Genomic DNA, 14,618 nt, shown 5'->3' on the forward strand with positions numbered 1-14,618 from the left:
TGACTGAAGCCCACTGAAGAACACTGACCCCGCTGCTATGCTCATGAGTTAATTTGTGATCTGGTACATTTTTGTGCTGTACGTAGACAATAGAAGATGTTCTAATGATGATCAGCAACAGTTTTCATATAGGCTGTGTATTCAAGTGCTAATTGATTGGTGTTAACCTATGTGCAAATTGCTATGAAATCATTCCCCACACCATCACACCACCTCCACTGGACTGCCTGGACTGTTGAAACAAAGCATGTGTTCATGGGTCATAGGATAGAGAGCCTTTGGGGCTTTTTACACCAAGTCACTTCATGCAGTTTCTGTAATCGGATAGCTATCCATTCGTAAAAAGACCAGGTGTAAATGCCCTCCGAAACGTTTTCGAGACGGATATAAATCCAATCGTCCAAACCACTTCAGGAGGTGGTCTGGGATGGATTTCAGATGAAACTGGACCGGTATAAATGTGTGGTTGTTCAAGCCACATATGTCAGCGCTATACGTCACTCGCAAGTGACTCACAAGTCGTGCATGCCTGTTAAGTAAATGCTGTTTTTTGTAGCATAACCGTCATAAGTTTTTTCGTCTTTTTGATTGCATTCTGAAAACCACATACACCAAAGCGTGTTCCATTTCAATTACCCCGGAAATGAGGTAAAATATATTTGCATTTTGGGTGGGAGTAGAAAGATCAGATCGATATCCGATTCGTCAGGACGCATTTATGTTGCCTAATGTAAATGGAACAGTTTTAACAAATCAGATAGCTATCGGATCAGAGAAAACACATTAAGTGACCAGGTGTAAAAAGGCCCATTGTTGTATTGTATTGAAACCACATGATTGAGGTTTACAGGTCTTCCTTATAAAGTGCTCAGTGAGTAAATGTTCAGTATTTACTCATGTAGATGTGTGAGTTTGTAGGGTGTTATACCAGAAAAAACAATGGCTTAAATCTTTATTTTAAAAAATGAAAACCGATAATAATTTGTGCTGAAATTATGTGTAATCCATGTAATGTTTAATGCAGGAAATGTCCTGCTTAGTGTACTACACTGTTTGCATCAGTCTGCAGATCACTCTAAATGACAAGCAAGGCTTTAAACATAACCAATGTGAGCTTATAAATTATTGAAACTCATACTCTCCCTGTTTGCAAAAGCTCAGTTATGACATGACATAACTGTCAGGAAATACGCTTAGCCCAACTAGAAGCCATGAGTTCCCTTATTTGAGCTTAATAATACTTTTTGTTTTTTTGAGTTGTCATCACTGATTCCATCCTTATGTTGATAAAGACAGTGTATTATAACATAGATTCAGAAATATTATCCAGCTGTCACTATCTACCTAATAAAGCAGATACAGATATAATGTCATTTTCCAGTTCAGCTTTTGTGAATGAACATTAGGACGTATAACTGTCACATTTTCAGTTTAAACATTTGTTATCGAGGAATGCTGAGGGCTTCTTGAATTATTCATGCATAGACATCTGTAGACAGTGTGATCGTGTGTATTTTTATTTTATTTTATTTTTTTTCACACATTTTAAAGTTGTTGTTTTTTTATACAGTTTTTCAAGGATACTATGGAACATCCTTGAAACAAGTTAGTCATCAACAACAGTTCCATTTCGAGCCTGTCCAAAAATGAATGAATCAATCAGTCAATCCAATCAAAAAACTAACAGCTGCTTGTGTTAAGGAAGTTAAAGGTTTTTGCATGGTGGAGAATTTACTGACTGTATACAGCACTGACATCCATGACTTCTGCCATAAATGTTAAACAAACGTCTGCTTCACCATGCCATTCTTCATTAAATTAGTCCTTTATAATAAATATAAAACACATTCACTATACAGTTTACATTCACTTTTACTCCAGAACTAATAACGGATTTAGGACGCATTAATAAAAAGCTATGATTTCTTTTGTACTGTTATCAGAGCCGGTCTTAGGGAAAAAACTAATCAGCACTTTCTGACCAATCACAGTAGAGAATTCAGTGTGTATTAAAAACAATACTTAATTCTTTTCTGTCCTGCAAAAGTCTAAATTAAGGTTGTTCATATATTTCATTCAACAAGAGCTGAACTTGTATTTTCCTTTCAGGGAACAAATCTCAGAGGGAGGAGCTGGACTCCATCCTTTTTATTTTTGAAGTAAGTATTTTTCATGCTGTCGTTCTTGCTGCTAAATTCTGCATGCTAGTATGGCATTGAAGAGCATTGTCGTTGAAGTACCATAATCCATGAAGTTTATACCGATTTGTCTTTCTGTTTCGTAGTTCATTAAGTATTCCTTCTCATAAAACCATATTGTCAATATTATAAACAGTGATCATATGCTTGACTAAATAATAAAGCTCTACATTTGTTTTATGGTTATGATGAACAGTGTCTGACACTAGTCTCTTCTCTTCATATGTCTAGCCTGACACGTTATGACGTGTCTAGCCAGGTTTATATTGTTTTCAGCTTTTCATTTTTATATGAGCAAATTTATTTCTGAGACATTTGTAAATATTTCCTTTGTCTGGATAAATACACAGTTTCCCCCTTAGGCAGCAAAAACAGTCTAAAAACTGAAAACACATTGTTCTGTCTGCTAGCTATGTTTGTAAAGGCGCGATTAGCTGTTTGTCCATTCAGGTACTGTGGAGGTGTTTCAATTCAGTCAGCAGGTGTCTTTTGCTCTCGTGCCCCTCCTGGAGGGAAAGTCCTCTTGTGTTTTTCTCACCTGGCTGAAATGGCAGCTCTAGTTTCCAATACAAACAGACAAGGTGGCTGGCACAGACCTCTCTAGTTACATTTGCAGGGCTGAAAAATGCACTATGGTAATAAGGAGATTGTTTGCATTGTGTCAACAGAGGTCGACTGAAAAGGTCATTCAGGAGAACGACTGTATTTTATTTGCGGTGTAGAAGCCACGTCAGGGTGTTTCTCTGCGTTGTTGGAAAACATCAGACCAGAATTTGTTGCATTTTTTCCCCCTCTAAATCATAAACTAATAAATGAACTATGAAATAAATAAGGATAGATAGATAGATAGATAGATAGATAGATAGATAGATAGATAGATAGATAGATAGATAGATAGAACACTGTATATACAGCAATAAGCAGTGTGTGTATGTGTGTGTTTCTTCATGGTTTAGCAGTTATAGGTCTTTTTTATACTTAAATAATTACTGAAACTTTACATGAGTGTAATCAGTGACACTGATGTAGTCTGAATTCGATTATTATCTATTATGACTGATTTATTTTAAGTTAACATACAAATAATATGTTATTTGTTACAAAAGAGATAATCGTGTATTCGCATGAATACAATAATGTAAACATTATCATATCCGCAGTGTTATAGGATATTAATCATCCCTTTTTGAAAAAAAAATCAGATTTAAGCATTGCGCAGCATTGGGTCTGAGGGACGATATGACACTCTTAGCTTGTGCATGGTTGAAATGTCTCTACCGTTGCTTTTGTACAGTGCTATTGCAGGTATGCTTTTGTCAGTTGGGCTGAGAAATGCTCAGATGTGGCATCCTACATCGTTTTATAAACCAGACTTTACTCCCTAGTCAAGTTCTTCATCTCTCTGACAGACACACAAACAACACAGTAATAACCAAGAATGGTCAGATCCTTAAGTTGAGCTTTCTTACTCTGGCCATCAACGTGGACATTTTCTGGAACTGCTGTATTTTAGACAACAGAAAATGCACAAACAAAGGGCTGTTTGCAAAATATGCAAAGGAAAGACTGACGAATCGACGAACCATGACGAATACGAAAGCCAACAAGAAAGCACCCCAAAGAATGTGCTGAAATATGTGTTTACATTTTGTGGGTTAGAGCACTTGATTAAAAAACGTATTTGAAAAAGTGCTTTGGCTTTAATGGGCCCTGTTATCATTTTTGGTTGAGTTTGTGTTTCATTGTAAAGGAAATCAATCAGGAAATTAGTTTGAATGCTCTCACTCACTCACTCTCACTCATTTTCTACCGCTTTATCCGAACTACCTCGGGTCACGGGGAGCCTGTGCCTATCTCAGGCGTCATCGGGCATCAAGGCAGGATACACCCTGGACGGAGTGCCAACCCATCGCAGGGCACACACACTCTCTCATTCACTCACGCATTCACACACACTACGGACAGAGATGCCAATTAACCTACCATGCATGTCTTTGGACTGGGGGAGGAAACCGGAGTACCCGGAGGAAACCCCCGAGGCACGGGGAGAACATGCAAACTCCGCACACACAAGGCGGAGGCGGGAATCGAACCCCGACCCTGGAGGTGTGAGGCGAACGTGCTAACCACTAAGCCACTGTGCCCCCCAGTTTGAATGCTCAGTTCAGTAATTTTAAAATGGTTTTAATGAACAAGAAACAAAACCTCTGAAAAATCACAGGGGTATCATAATTACAAGGAATGCAGAAAAGCACATGTTAGTGTGACTATCCTGCATGCCAAAGAGAGATGCTTACACAGAGACACATCTGTGATCTTTGTTGAAATTCCCCCGAGTTTTGATCCTGGGTCGTGCATTATTATATTACTGTATTATATCAGAATTGTAATAGTAGCACTTAATTATTGACAGTTTAAAATTTGTCGAACTGTACACAAAGAACTGACCTCTTTGTCTGAGATATTGTAGATGTATTAGGCTTGTTGTAGGCTGTATTAGGCTTGTAGATGCATTATGTATGTATGTATTTATATCGTAGATGTATTAGGCTTGTCTCTTGTTGTAGAATTGTTTTCTTCTTGTCAGTAAGTAGGCTGTAAGATTTAAATTCAGGTTAGGCCATCCTTAAAAATATTCTTGTTTGCCGTAACCCGACTGACCCTGTCAATTTAGGGCCAACTCAGATTTTTATTTTTTTCATAAACGGCAAAATGTTCGCGGCCACGGTCATACGGTTTTGGGCACCATAATACATCTAAAAAATTCATTAAAACAGCTCGACACCGCTTTAACTTGGCACAAAGTTCTGGAAAAACTCTGCCCAGATCTTTTCCCATCCCTTCTCCCTGTCTAGTCTAACTGTGACCGTGTCGACTGACTTGAAGTAAACCACTAAAATTACCTCATTTTTTTTTCTTCAAATGAATGCACCTGAAATTCATGCAATAAACATGTTTTTGACAAAGATTTCAATTTGTTTGTGGTCTATATAGCCTGCATCAAAATGAGGTTTGCAATGATGCGCCCGAAGGCACGGGTTGAAGACCCAGACAGTGACGTCACGATATGCTAATTTGTTTAAATTCATACCTACGTAATCACCATCACCAAAATTGTACTTTTTTTTTCATTGAAAGTTGAAAAAAAATTATAGACCTACCTATCGACTCTTTTTTTTTTTTAACTGTTACTGCAAACCAAAATATTTTTAAGGATGGCCTTATGTAGAAAAACTGCTTCATTATCAGCATAGTTTGATCAGCCAGTTACTAGACATGCTGGAGAATTTTAACAGAGCCTCAAGAATAAGCTGACTGCAGGACAAGAGCCATTAGTGGATCAATGCTGTGTGAAGTGTGTGAGTTAATGTAGCATCACACACACACACACACACACACACACACACACATACACACACACACACACACACTTATCCCGCCTTTTCTCTCCTCCATCCCTCCTTTTACGAGAGAGGAATTTCCTGATGCAGTTTGGGTAATCTTCATATCATGCTGAAACAGGGTTCTCTTAACATGGAACCTTGGTCCTTTGTGAGAAGCCAGCGTCTGTATTCTTGCTGTGATTGGAGCGTAGAGGATTAGCTCACATTTGTTCTGTGCAGTGACGTACTGTATGTGACCCGTTTTTTTAAGGGCTCATCCCTGAGGCTGCTGTCAGAGTTAAAATGAAGACTATTGTTCTCTCCAACCCTTTTCTTCTCTCTGATCTCTTTGTGTCTGGCTCCACTTTGGCATTTACCAATGCGTCTGTTTGTTCCAAATTTTTCATTCATTGTACAGGAAATATTAAATGCATATTGCAAGGTATTCAAATACAGTTTGTAAACGTCAACAGTTTACCTTTTGATGGTTAAGTTGAAGTGATTAGCTTATGGTATTAATAAGGCATTGTGTTTTGTCTGACTAGTATTGCAGACTGAACAGACCATGTGTTTTACCTTCAATGCAGGAAGAATAAACACATGCATCTCTGTCCATTCAGTTTAACCTTTTTTATTTTTTACACAAGCAATGCCATCAGTCTGCTAAGAACTCTTCCCAGACAAGAGGGTATATAAAAAAAGAAATAATTGATTAAAAAAAAACCCATAAGCCATTTCCCTCCTTCTGATCTGTTTTCTGAGCTAGTTCATGTTTAATAAAACTAGAGTCACTGAACTATGGCTATTTATTTATATTTTTATCCTCTCTGCCACAGTATTACTTCTAAGTACTGCATTAGGGTTGCTGAAATACTTTGCTGGGTACGCTTCTGGACCACGGCACACCAGTTAATGACCCTGGTCTATTATTTCATTATTAATCCCAATGACTTGGGTGAAGTTTAGAGTCAGCACATTTTTTGTAGGACTTTGTAGAATATCATTGGTTATAAATTGACCACACAAGTTATATCTGTTCTGTCGGTTTTTTTTTGTTTTTTTTTTATACAGTGAAGTCCGAAGTGGGGACTGCTGTTGGTTTAATATTTACATGCTATACACTTTAGTGTAGTAAGCTATAGTAAATAATTAAAATGTCCAGCTGTTATCAAGTTTCTCTTGTTGCTCACATAACATCTAACTGCCCGGCATCAGTGTGCTGTGCCAGTAGGTAATCATTTACCATGTGTCAAGCCGGGTTACTTTGTCCTGTCCATTGTTCAGCAGGGTTACGTTCTATAAGATATGAACTTTAGAGACGTAGGAATTTCTATCCATGTAGCATTAGTACTTAACACGACCTCACTAGTGAGTGGGTTCTGTTGTTTAATAAAGTGTGGTGTGGTGTGGCGTGGTGTGGTAATTGCTTATAAGAATGCATAGCAGAAAGTATAGCCAGCGCATGAATGGTTGATGACCTGCTGTTTGATAAGTGGCAGCATGTTTGGAGAGTTTCTGCTTTTGACTGTCTTTTAGTGTCACTAGTTTCTTTCACATCCAGATGGGGGAATAATGGATGCTTCCTCTGTGCCATGAGCTCTCTCTGTTAATGCCTTAGTGTTTGGACCTCACAGACATTCAGCCGGTCTCACTGTGGCAGGTGTCTCCTACACGCGCGCGCGCGCACACACGCACACACACACACACACACACACACACACACACACACACACACACAAAGAGCCTCTCATAGCACTGAGGAGGCGGTCAGGCAAAACAAGACATACATTTGAATGACTTCTTCATCTCAAAGTGGCAAATAGCGCTTTCCCTAAGTGAATGTTTCTGTATGTCTTCATCTCATGCTGGAATTTGTGTCTCAGTGTGAAATTGTTAATGTCATGTGCTGAACATAATTTTATATATAATTTTATACTGTGCTTGACTACTACTACAGCTGCTGTATGGTTAGTTAGCCAGAGATTACATGGAGGGAATAATAGACCAGTAAACATGAACAATTTTGTGCTGAAGCGATTTTTGGTATCCTGCAGGGGTTTGTGCCCAGTGGTTGTACTTGGTCAGGATTCCTAAAAAAAATTTCTCTACAGTATATAAATTCACACTGAGATTCAGGGTAGGTGGAAAAAGCAGAACTTTACGGTGTTTAAAAAAGAAAAACAGAAGACAGTTCCTTGGACTACAGTAAAGTTCCTAATAAAACAGTAATCTAGACTTAACTGATGTATTAAACTAAGTAGGTGTCATGGTGTATCACAATATACAGTGACCTGTATACCTGAGCTTTGTAACAATTCAACATTGCAGAACACTAGCACAAGATATCACTAAAAATAAAAGGCACAAAAGTGTTGTTTTTGTCCCAGAATAAATAGAGTGATGAACCGCATGAGTTTATACAGTATGGACTGGTGAGTTTTCATCTTTCTGATGTTCAGTGACGTTCCCTGGAAGCCCCTTCCATTCTATTCATCCTCTCTGTAAACCTGAAATTCGTCACGTGTAATGTCTGTTCGGTCATCAGTAAAAGAGCAACAGCACAAAGTAGCATTTAAAACAATGGCAGTAAATAATATGTAGTAATATTCCTAGTGTGTATTATCTATAATCACCATATGGCAGACTGGACTGAGTCTGTAGCAGCAGTAAAGTAGTAATAGTGCTCCTGCAAATACATGCCGAAAGTCACAGAAACGTGTGAAGACGTTGTCATGAGTGTCTATGAGCTGTAAGTGACTTGAAAAGGGTGTTGGAGTAAAGGGTCAGACTGGTAGTGGAGCCATGTATGAAAGATTGGGAGAAGGTGTAACAATTTATTCAAATATGTTTCAGTGTATTGTTGTGTACTGTTAGCTATAATGCTTTGAGTTATAACTAAGCTACGCTCAGCAGTTAGTGAGGAGCTTCTCGCTTGCTCTGCTTGTTTATTGGAGCCGAAGACATTATTCTTGTAGTCCTGCATGTCATGCAAATTGTCTTACTAGCTATTGTATATGGACTTTATCATGGTCGAGTTGGTCTAACAAGGCAGCTCGGATTCTGATTTGAGATCCTCGAGCTACTAAAAAATAGATTCCATTGAAGCCTGAGACGGAAAGGCTGTGAGACGTAGCTTTTGGGATTAATGAAATATTCAGAAATGGTGTGGGAACGCTGTTGAAAGAACAGTAACTGGAACACCAAAAAGGAACAAAAAAAACTATGGGCTTTTAATGTAACTACAGAATTCTGGGCTGCGTTCACATGAATCCGGATAGATCTGAAAACGCTCTCTGTCTTTTGCTCGTCCACAATGAAAATCTGAAAATGCACGTACGGTATACTGTGCCTGTGTAAGCATAAGAACTTTGGCCTGCACAAATTCAGTCAGAGGTTTATTTACTTTCCATCTACAGTAATCTTTAACAAAACTATGAAAACATGTGCCGTCTCAGAGCAGACAAACTCCAAATCTGAGACACTGGATGCGTTTTCAGATTTAACCGGATTAATGCATACAGTACATAGTGTGCAACAGCAATATTAATTACCATATAAAATGTACTAGAAGAAACCAACCCTAGCACCCCACCAGAGTTCCACCCAGATATATTTAATATCTGTGGGAAACACTAATCACCAGTGTATATTTCAGCCTTGTGCTCTTTGACCCACTGACCAGCGTGGTGATGAGTCAGCATGGACACTAAGTCAGGAAAACAGGACACACTTCCTCAGACCTCCTCCCCCTGTGCCCAGCTAACATCTCTCTCAGCACATGACTCTGTTAAGGCTTCAGAATGTCTGTTGATGATGTTTGTTTTTATGTCCAATGTAGTTTAAGGGGCTAAGTCTAATAAAGTACCATCGTGCATTCGTGCATGAGCATGCATTCGGTATAGCCAGTCATTTTCCTGCGAGTTAATGTCCCCCAGCTCAGAGTGCTACTGTACTAAATTAGAAAATGAACTCCTGGGCAGACATGGGCAATGGATTTCTCATTATTCTTCAATTTTCTTTGTGAGCTGGTTCATAGACAGATTTGCTCTGATCGATGTTCAGACTGAACTCCAGCAGGCCATTAAACCCGCCGCTTTGTATCTGGTCCAAATTGGCCATGAATAAAAGAATATGGAGCCCACCGAACGTCTGCCATCAGTAGCTAGCTTTCCTGTGTCACATACTTTTAAACGATGATCATGTACATCCAGGGTAAAAGGTAATTTCTTTTCTCAGACAATGACTTATCTTGCTCTTTTGGATGAAGGGCTTGTTTACGTCATGTGCTTTTCCCCTTCATTTTGTTGATGGTGACAAGTTGTTCCTGCATTTCACCCTTTACAATAATGTCATCATTACGGAATTTAAGTTAGAGATTACATCTTTAACAAACCAACATGAAAACGTATTTGGAAGTGTGTAATAGTGTAATAACATGTGTAATGTTTTAAAGTTTGAAAGGGTAATATTTTCTGTCTCTCTCTTATTTTCCTTTAGCTATAAATACAAAGCAGGTGATTATAAATTACATTCAAATCTTTCACATGCTCTTGCTACACTGCCAGGCATCTTTCTCATGGAAAATTTATTAGAGGTTAAAAAGGGGCATGTCATTTTTCTGTGGCCTGTAAGTCATATGACAGCACTTGGGCTTCCAAGACTAAAGTCTATTCTGAGAGCAGCGGTTAGATTCAGTGCTCAGGTTTTTAAGAGGATTAAGGGATGGATGAGGACCAACTTTGATGTGCTGCTGCCATCCTCTGGACCAAATAAATACTGCAGATCCAGAGCCAGTCCCTGAGGGCTGTTGCCCAGCAAAGCTTCAGGTTTTCGGTGATTGGGTATGTTAGATGTGGCAGAAAGTTAAAAGTCTGTAAGGGTTGCTGTACTAAGGCAGATAATTCAGATCCCTTTTTTTTGGATTTTGCTTCTTTTCAAAAGTGTCCCATCTTAACTTTATTTGCAAGGCTCAAAAATAACTTCAATAGGCTGTTTAAATAGCAGTTAAAACCCTTTTATTCGCTTGCTGCTTAAATAAAACAATGTTCCAGCTGATTCATAGTTTTGCACTTTGTGACATTTGGTGTTAACTGTAGTTCACGCTACCTAATTACAACTGCTTTGTCGTGTCATGCTCAGGTGACGTAACACGGTAATCATCTTCACATCCGTATTCTAAATTAATATTCCTGAGTAAATAACTAGCATGTCATACCTGTGGATGTAAGTTATACTAGCTGTTAGGCTTAAAAATATCGCACTGCATTCGATTGATTGGTCACATTACATTAGCAGTTCTTACATTTACAGCATTTGGCAATTCATTTTTAGTATATGTAACATTTGTAAATAGGCTTTTCTCCCCACACACAGCTTTTTCTGTTTGACTATTTCCATTAGAGCTTCTACAGTGCTTAACTCAGATCCACTCAAAACAAACAAAAGGCTGCCTTTAAAAAAAAAATAAAATAAAATACGACGTGTTTATTTAATACACTGCTTCATCTTATTAAGGGTTATGCATTTCCTTTCAGGTTTTTATTATTGACCCAGTTTTTAGACTTTTTAGGCCAGTTTTTAGTGCTTGCTGTCTTAATTTACTTAAAGTTTGATTGAAACAGTTTTATGAGCTGTTATCTCTCTGTCCTAATGCCTCTAATATAATTGCAAATAACTCCATTTTTGTCTCTCTTACATCACTAGTTTTTTTTTAAAGAATCAAATTATTTTCTCTCAAAAAATGATTCCTGACTAATCCTTATTCAAGTCCACCAATTTTACCAATGTGCTACTTATTCTCCAGGGCTGTAAAAGTTCTGGAAGTACTTTGTAGATGTGCTGCTCTAAATCCCTGCTAGCAGAGTGTTTTGGAGCTGCTGTATTCTCAGTCATGCGCGCCATGTGGCAGGAAAGCCGAGTGCGGATCATGTAAATGTGGAGGCAGGCGAGACACAGCCTGCTGTAATGCTTCAGCCTTATGCCTGGAGAGCCATGGCAGATTAGAGCGGACTCCAGCAAGCAGAGCCGCACGGCCACTCCGGGGCTCTACCCCACCCAACTCACATCCTCTGCCTCGGCAGTCCGTGCGGCTCTGCAGGGGATCGCTTTCTGCCAGCGCCGTGAGAGCGAGCGAAGCATTTCTGAAACCTTTGTCTACTGTTATAGGCTCCCAGTGCACAGGCTTTAACCGAACCTCCTTGACAGCTATCACCTCTAGTAACGCTTCTGCTTCTTAAAGGCAAGGACAGGCGCTAATCCTGAGCTGTCCTCCACACACACAAGCACACACAGAGGATCAATAACTATGTGCTACAATGCGCCATGGCTCATGTGTCATCACGTCTCAGATCAGAGCAGGCAGTAAATGAGCTTGACACACTGAGACTGTGATGCTGATGTGCTGATTGATGCCTGTCAGATCTTCCCTGAGACTAAGGAGAAAGGCAAGGGGTGGAGAATGGTATCCTCTACCATTTGACACAACTAACATGTTTGCTGTATAGGAGCAATACCTATAGTTTCACACCTGGAAGAATTTAAGACATACTTTGTACTTAGGGATCTTTATTATATTTATTTGTGACTCCATGAGGTTGTATTAGACTGTCTAATGCTGTTATTACCTGTAATATAGTGCTGTTCATAGCATTACCCTGCTCAATTCCTGAGCTCCCCAGGCACTAAGTCAACCTGTAGACCCTTTGAATTTACCATAATGATGCAATGTGAAAAGGGCAAGATGCAGTAATTCAGTCAGTAGATGAAGTGATGACCGCAGTATTGCGAGTCTGTGACGTTGCAGCCAGGTTTAAACTGAACACATTTGGATTGTGAATATCGTTCTGAGATTTGACACAATGTTGTATATTGTTGCTTTCACTTTTTAAGAGCTAACCGTGTGAATTGTGGCCTCTTGTAGAAAATACTTCAACTGCTACCGGAGAAAATCAACAGTCGATGGCAGTTCCACAGTATAGGTAAGTAAACCCACTGCGGTTTAACTCTCTTCACATTGAGGAAGGCTAACTCATCCTTAGCATTAAGATCAAGTTGGGTCACATCTTTATTGTGCATTGTCATGATTTTACTTTTGAGCTGATCCTAAATAGTAAGTGTTCTGTTAATGTAAGTATTTTAAATACAATAGCAAAGAAAAATGTAATAAATATAGATGGCTATACTGTATATGAAATGCTTTTTACACATTTAGTGTAAAAATGAGTCAGTGAATGCATAAGTGAGGGAATAAATGAATGAATGAATGAATGAATGAACGAATGAATGAGTGAGTGACTTAGTGAGGTAGAGAAAAGAAAAAACTTTTCGTACCTGAAACAGTGCTATAAATACACACACTGTACCAGATAGTTAATGCTATGTCTTTATAGAAGCGATAAACTAAGCTATACTAAACTAGAAGCTATAAAAGTCTTTTTTGCTCTTTAATTAGACAACATACACAACTTAAATATATAAAAAATTGTAAAATGTAAACTCCTGTCCTGAAGACCTTCCCTTGGTGAAAAACATGAGTATGAAAGGACTGACTCAGTCTTGGGCTCGAAAACAAACCTGCTATAGCTGTATATCAAGATGTGCTTCATGTAACCCGAAAGAGGGAGAGCTTGGGAGAGTTATAGGAGCAGAAAAACCCCACTTATGATCAGATTTCTACTTTGAATCAGATCATCATTTTGGCTGTTTATACAGAAAAACACGTGACATCATACGGTGACATGTAACTGGCATAACCGGCCCGCTAAACATTTTTAAATTGATGACTAACTGTTTTATAGCTAACAGTATCATATCAGTAATTTCACAACTTACTGTAGCGCTTCTTCTGATCACATAACCAGATGTAAAGCTAAAATGAGGTAAATTATTATCTCTGTAATCTGGCTTAAGCCTAACACTTGCTGTACAAGTGAGCTGAGTAAATGAGAAATGGAAATGAGTAACATGGATTGAAATGCAGATTGCTAATTGAATTATGAGTCCCCCTCGGTTTCAGTTTCTCTAGCAGGAGGCCAGAAGCTCATTTAGAGTCCTCACTCAGCATCAGTGTCTTTTGTTAAAGTCCTGAAGCAGTGATGGATGCAGACGCTTGCCCTCTGGGCTTATTGTAGCTCATTTCAGTGATGATCCTCCTATTAGATGCACACAAACACACTAAGGGGTGAAGCACCTTCTTAAATCTGCTATCTTCACATGGTATGTGTAACAGGACTATATTAATATGAAGAAACTGCTCTCTGCTCTCTCTATCTTTACAGGTTCCATTCTAAAGAAACTTTTACACACTGCCAACTCTTTCAAGGTGAGATGACTTAAAATTTAATATTGTTGTACATAAGTTATAAAACGTCATAGATTTGACAGACATGTGCTTTATTAGGAACACCTACTCATTCATGCAGTTAGGAAGATAGCAGCCAGCAGCTTCAGATAATGTTCTCATCAACCATAAGAATGGTTGGAAATGCATTATAATTCATATCAGTGATTGTAGGTGACAGACAGGCAAGTTTGAGTGTTTCAATAACTGATGAGCTCCTGGAATTTTCACAACTTTCTAGACTTTACTCATAATGGTACAGTAAACCGGTCTGCTGATTAAAACACCTTGTTGATATCCTGACTTTAACAGAGAATGGCCTGACTGATTAGAGCTGAGAAAAGGTTACAGTAACTCAGATAACAACTCTGTATATCTAAGGTGAGCAGAAAAACATCTCAGAATGCAGAAACACAGCAGAAGACCACATCATGTTCGACTTCTGTCAGCCAGGAACGCTGAAGCTGCAATAAACACATACTCACCAAACTGAAACAGCCTGGTCTGATCATTCTGAATTTCTGCTGAAGCACACAGAATTTGGGTCAGAATTTAGTGCACATCGATGAACTCAAACCTGTCTTGTGTCACCAGTCCAGCCAGGTGAATGGTGTGGGGAATATTATCTTGGCACACCTTTGGTTTGTTAAATCTAATCAATAAGACTAGTTGAGTTTTGTTGCTGACCATGTTTATTCT

General features: G+C 38.8%; 1 protein-coding gene across 6 annotated transcripts in view; it reads left to right on the forward strand.

Annotated features, from left to right (window-relative positions):
- Positions 1-14,618, forward strand: part of ralgapa2 (Ral GTPase activating protein catalytic subunit alpha 2) — a 90,422-nt gene that overhangs the window by 19,423 nt on the left and 56,381 nt on the right. For all 6 annotated transcript variants that reach the window (XM_047821740.1, XM_047821743.1, XM_047821738.1 and 3 more), the window contains exons 3-5: positions 2,110-2,159; positions 12,501-12,558; positions 13,858-13,901. In XM_047821740.1, coding sequence (XP_047677696.1) covers positions 2,110-2,159; positions 12,501-12,558; positions 13,858-13,901 — 152 coding nt within the window. The remainder of the gene's footprint in view (positions 1-2,109; positions 2,160-12,500; positions 12,559-13,857; positions 13,902-14,618) is intronic.

Source organism: Tachysurus fulvidraco, chromosome 12 (assembly GCF_022655615.1).
Source record: "Tachysurus fulvidraco isolate hzauxx_2018 chromosome 12, HZAU_PFXX_2.0, whole genome shotgun sequence".
Taxonomy (NCBI): domain Eukaryota; kingdom Metazoa; phylum Chordata; class Actinopteri; order Siluriformes; family Bagridae; genus Tachysurus; species Tachysurus fulvidraco.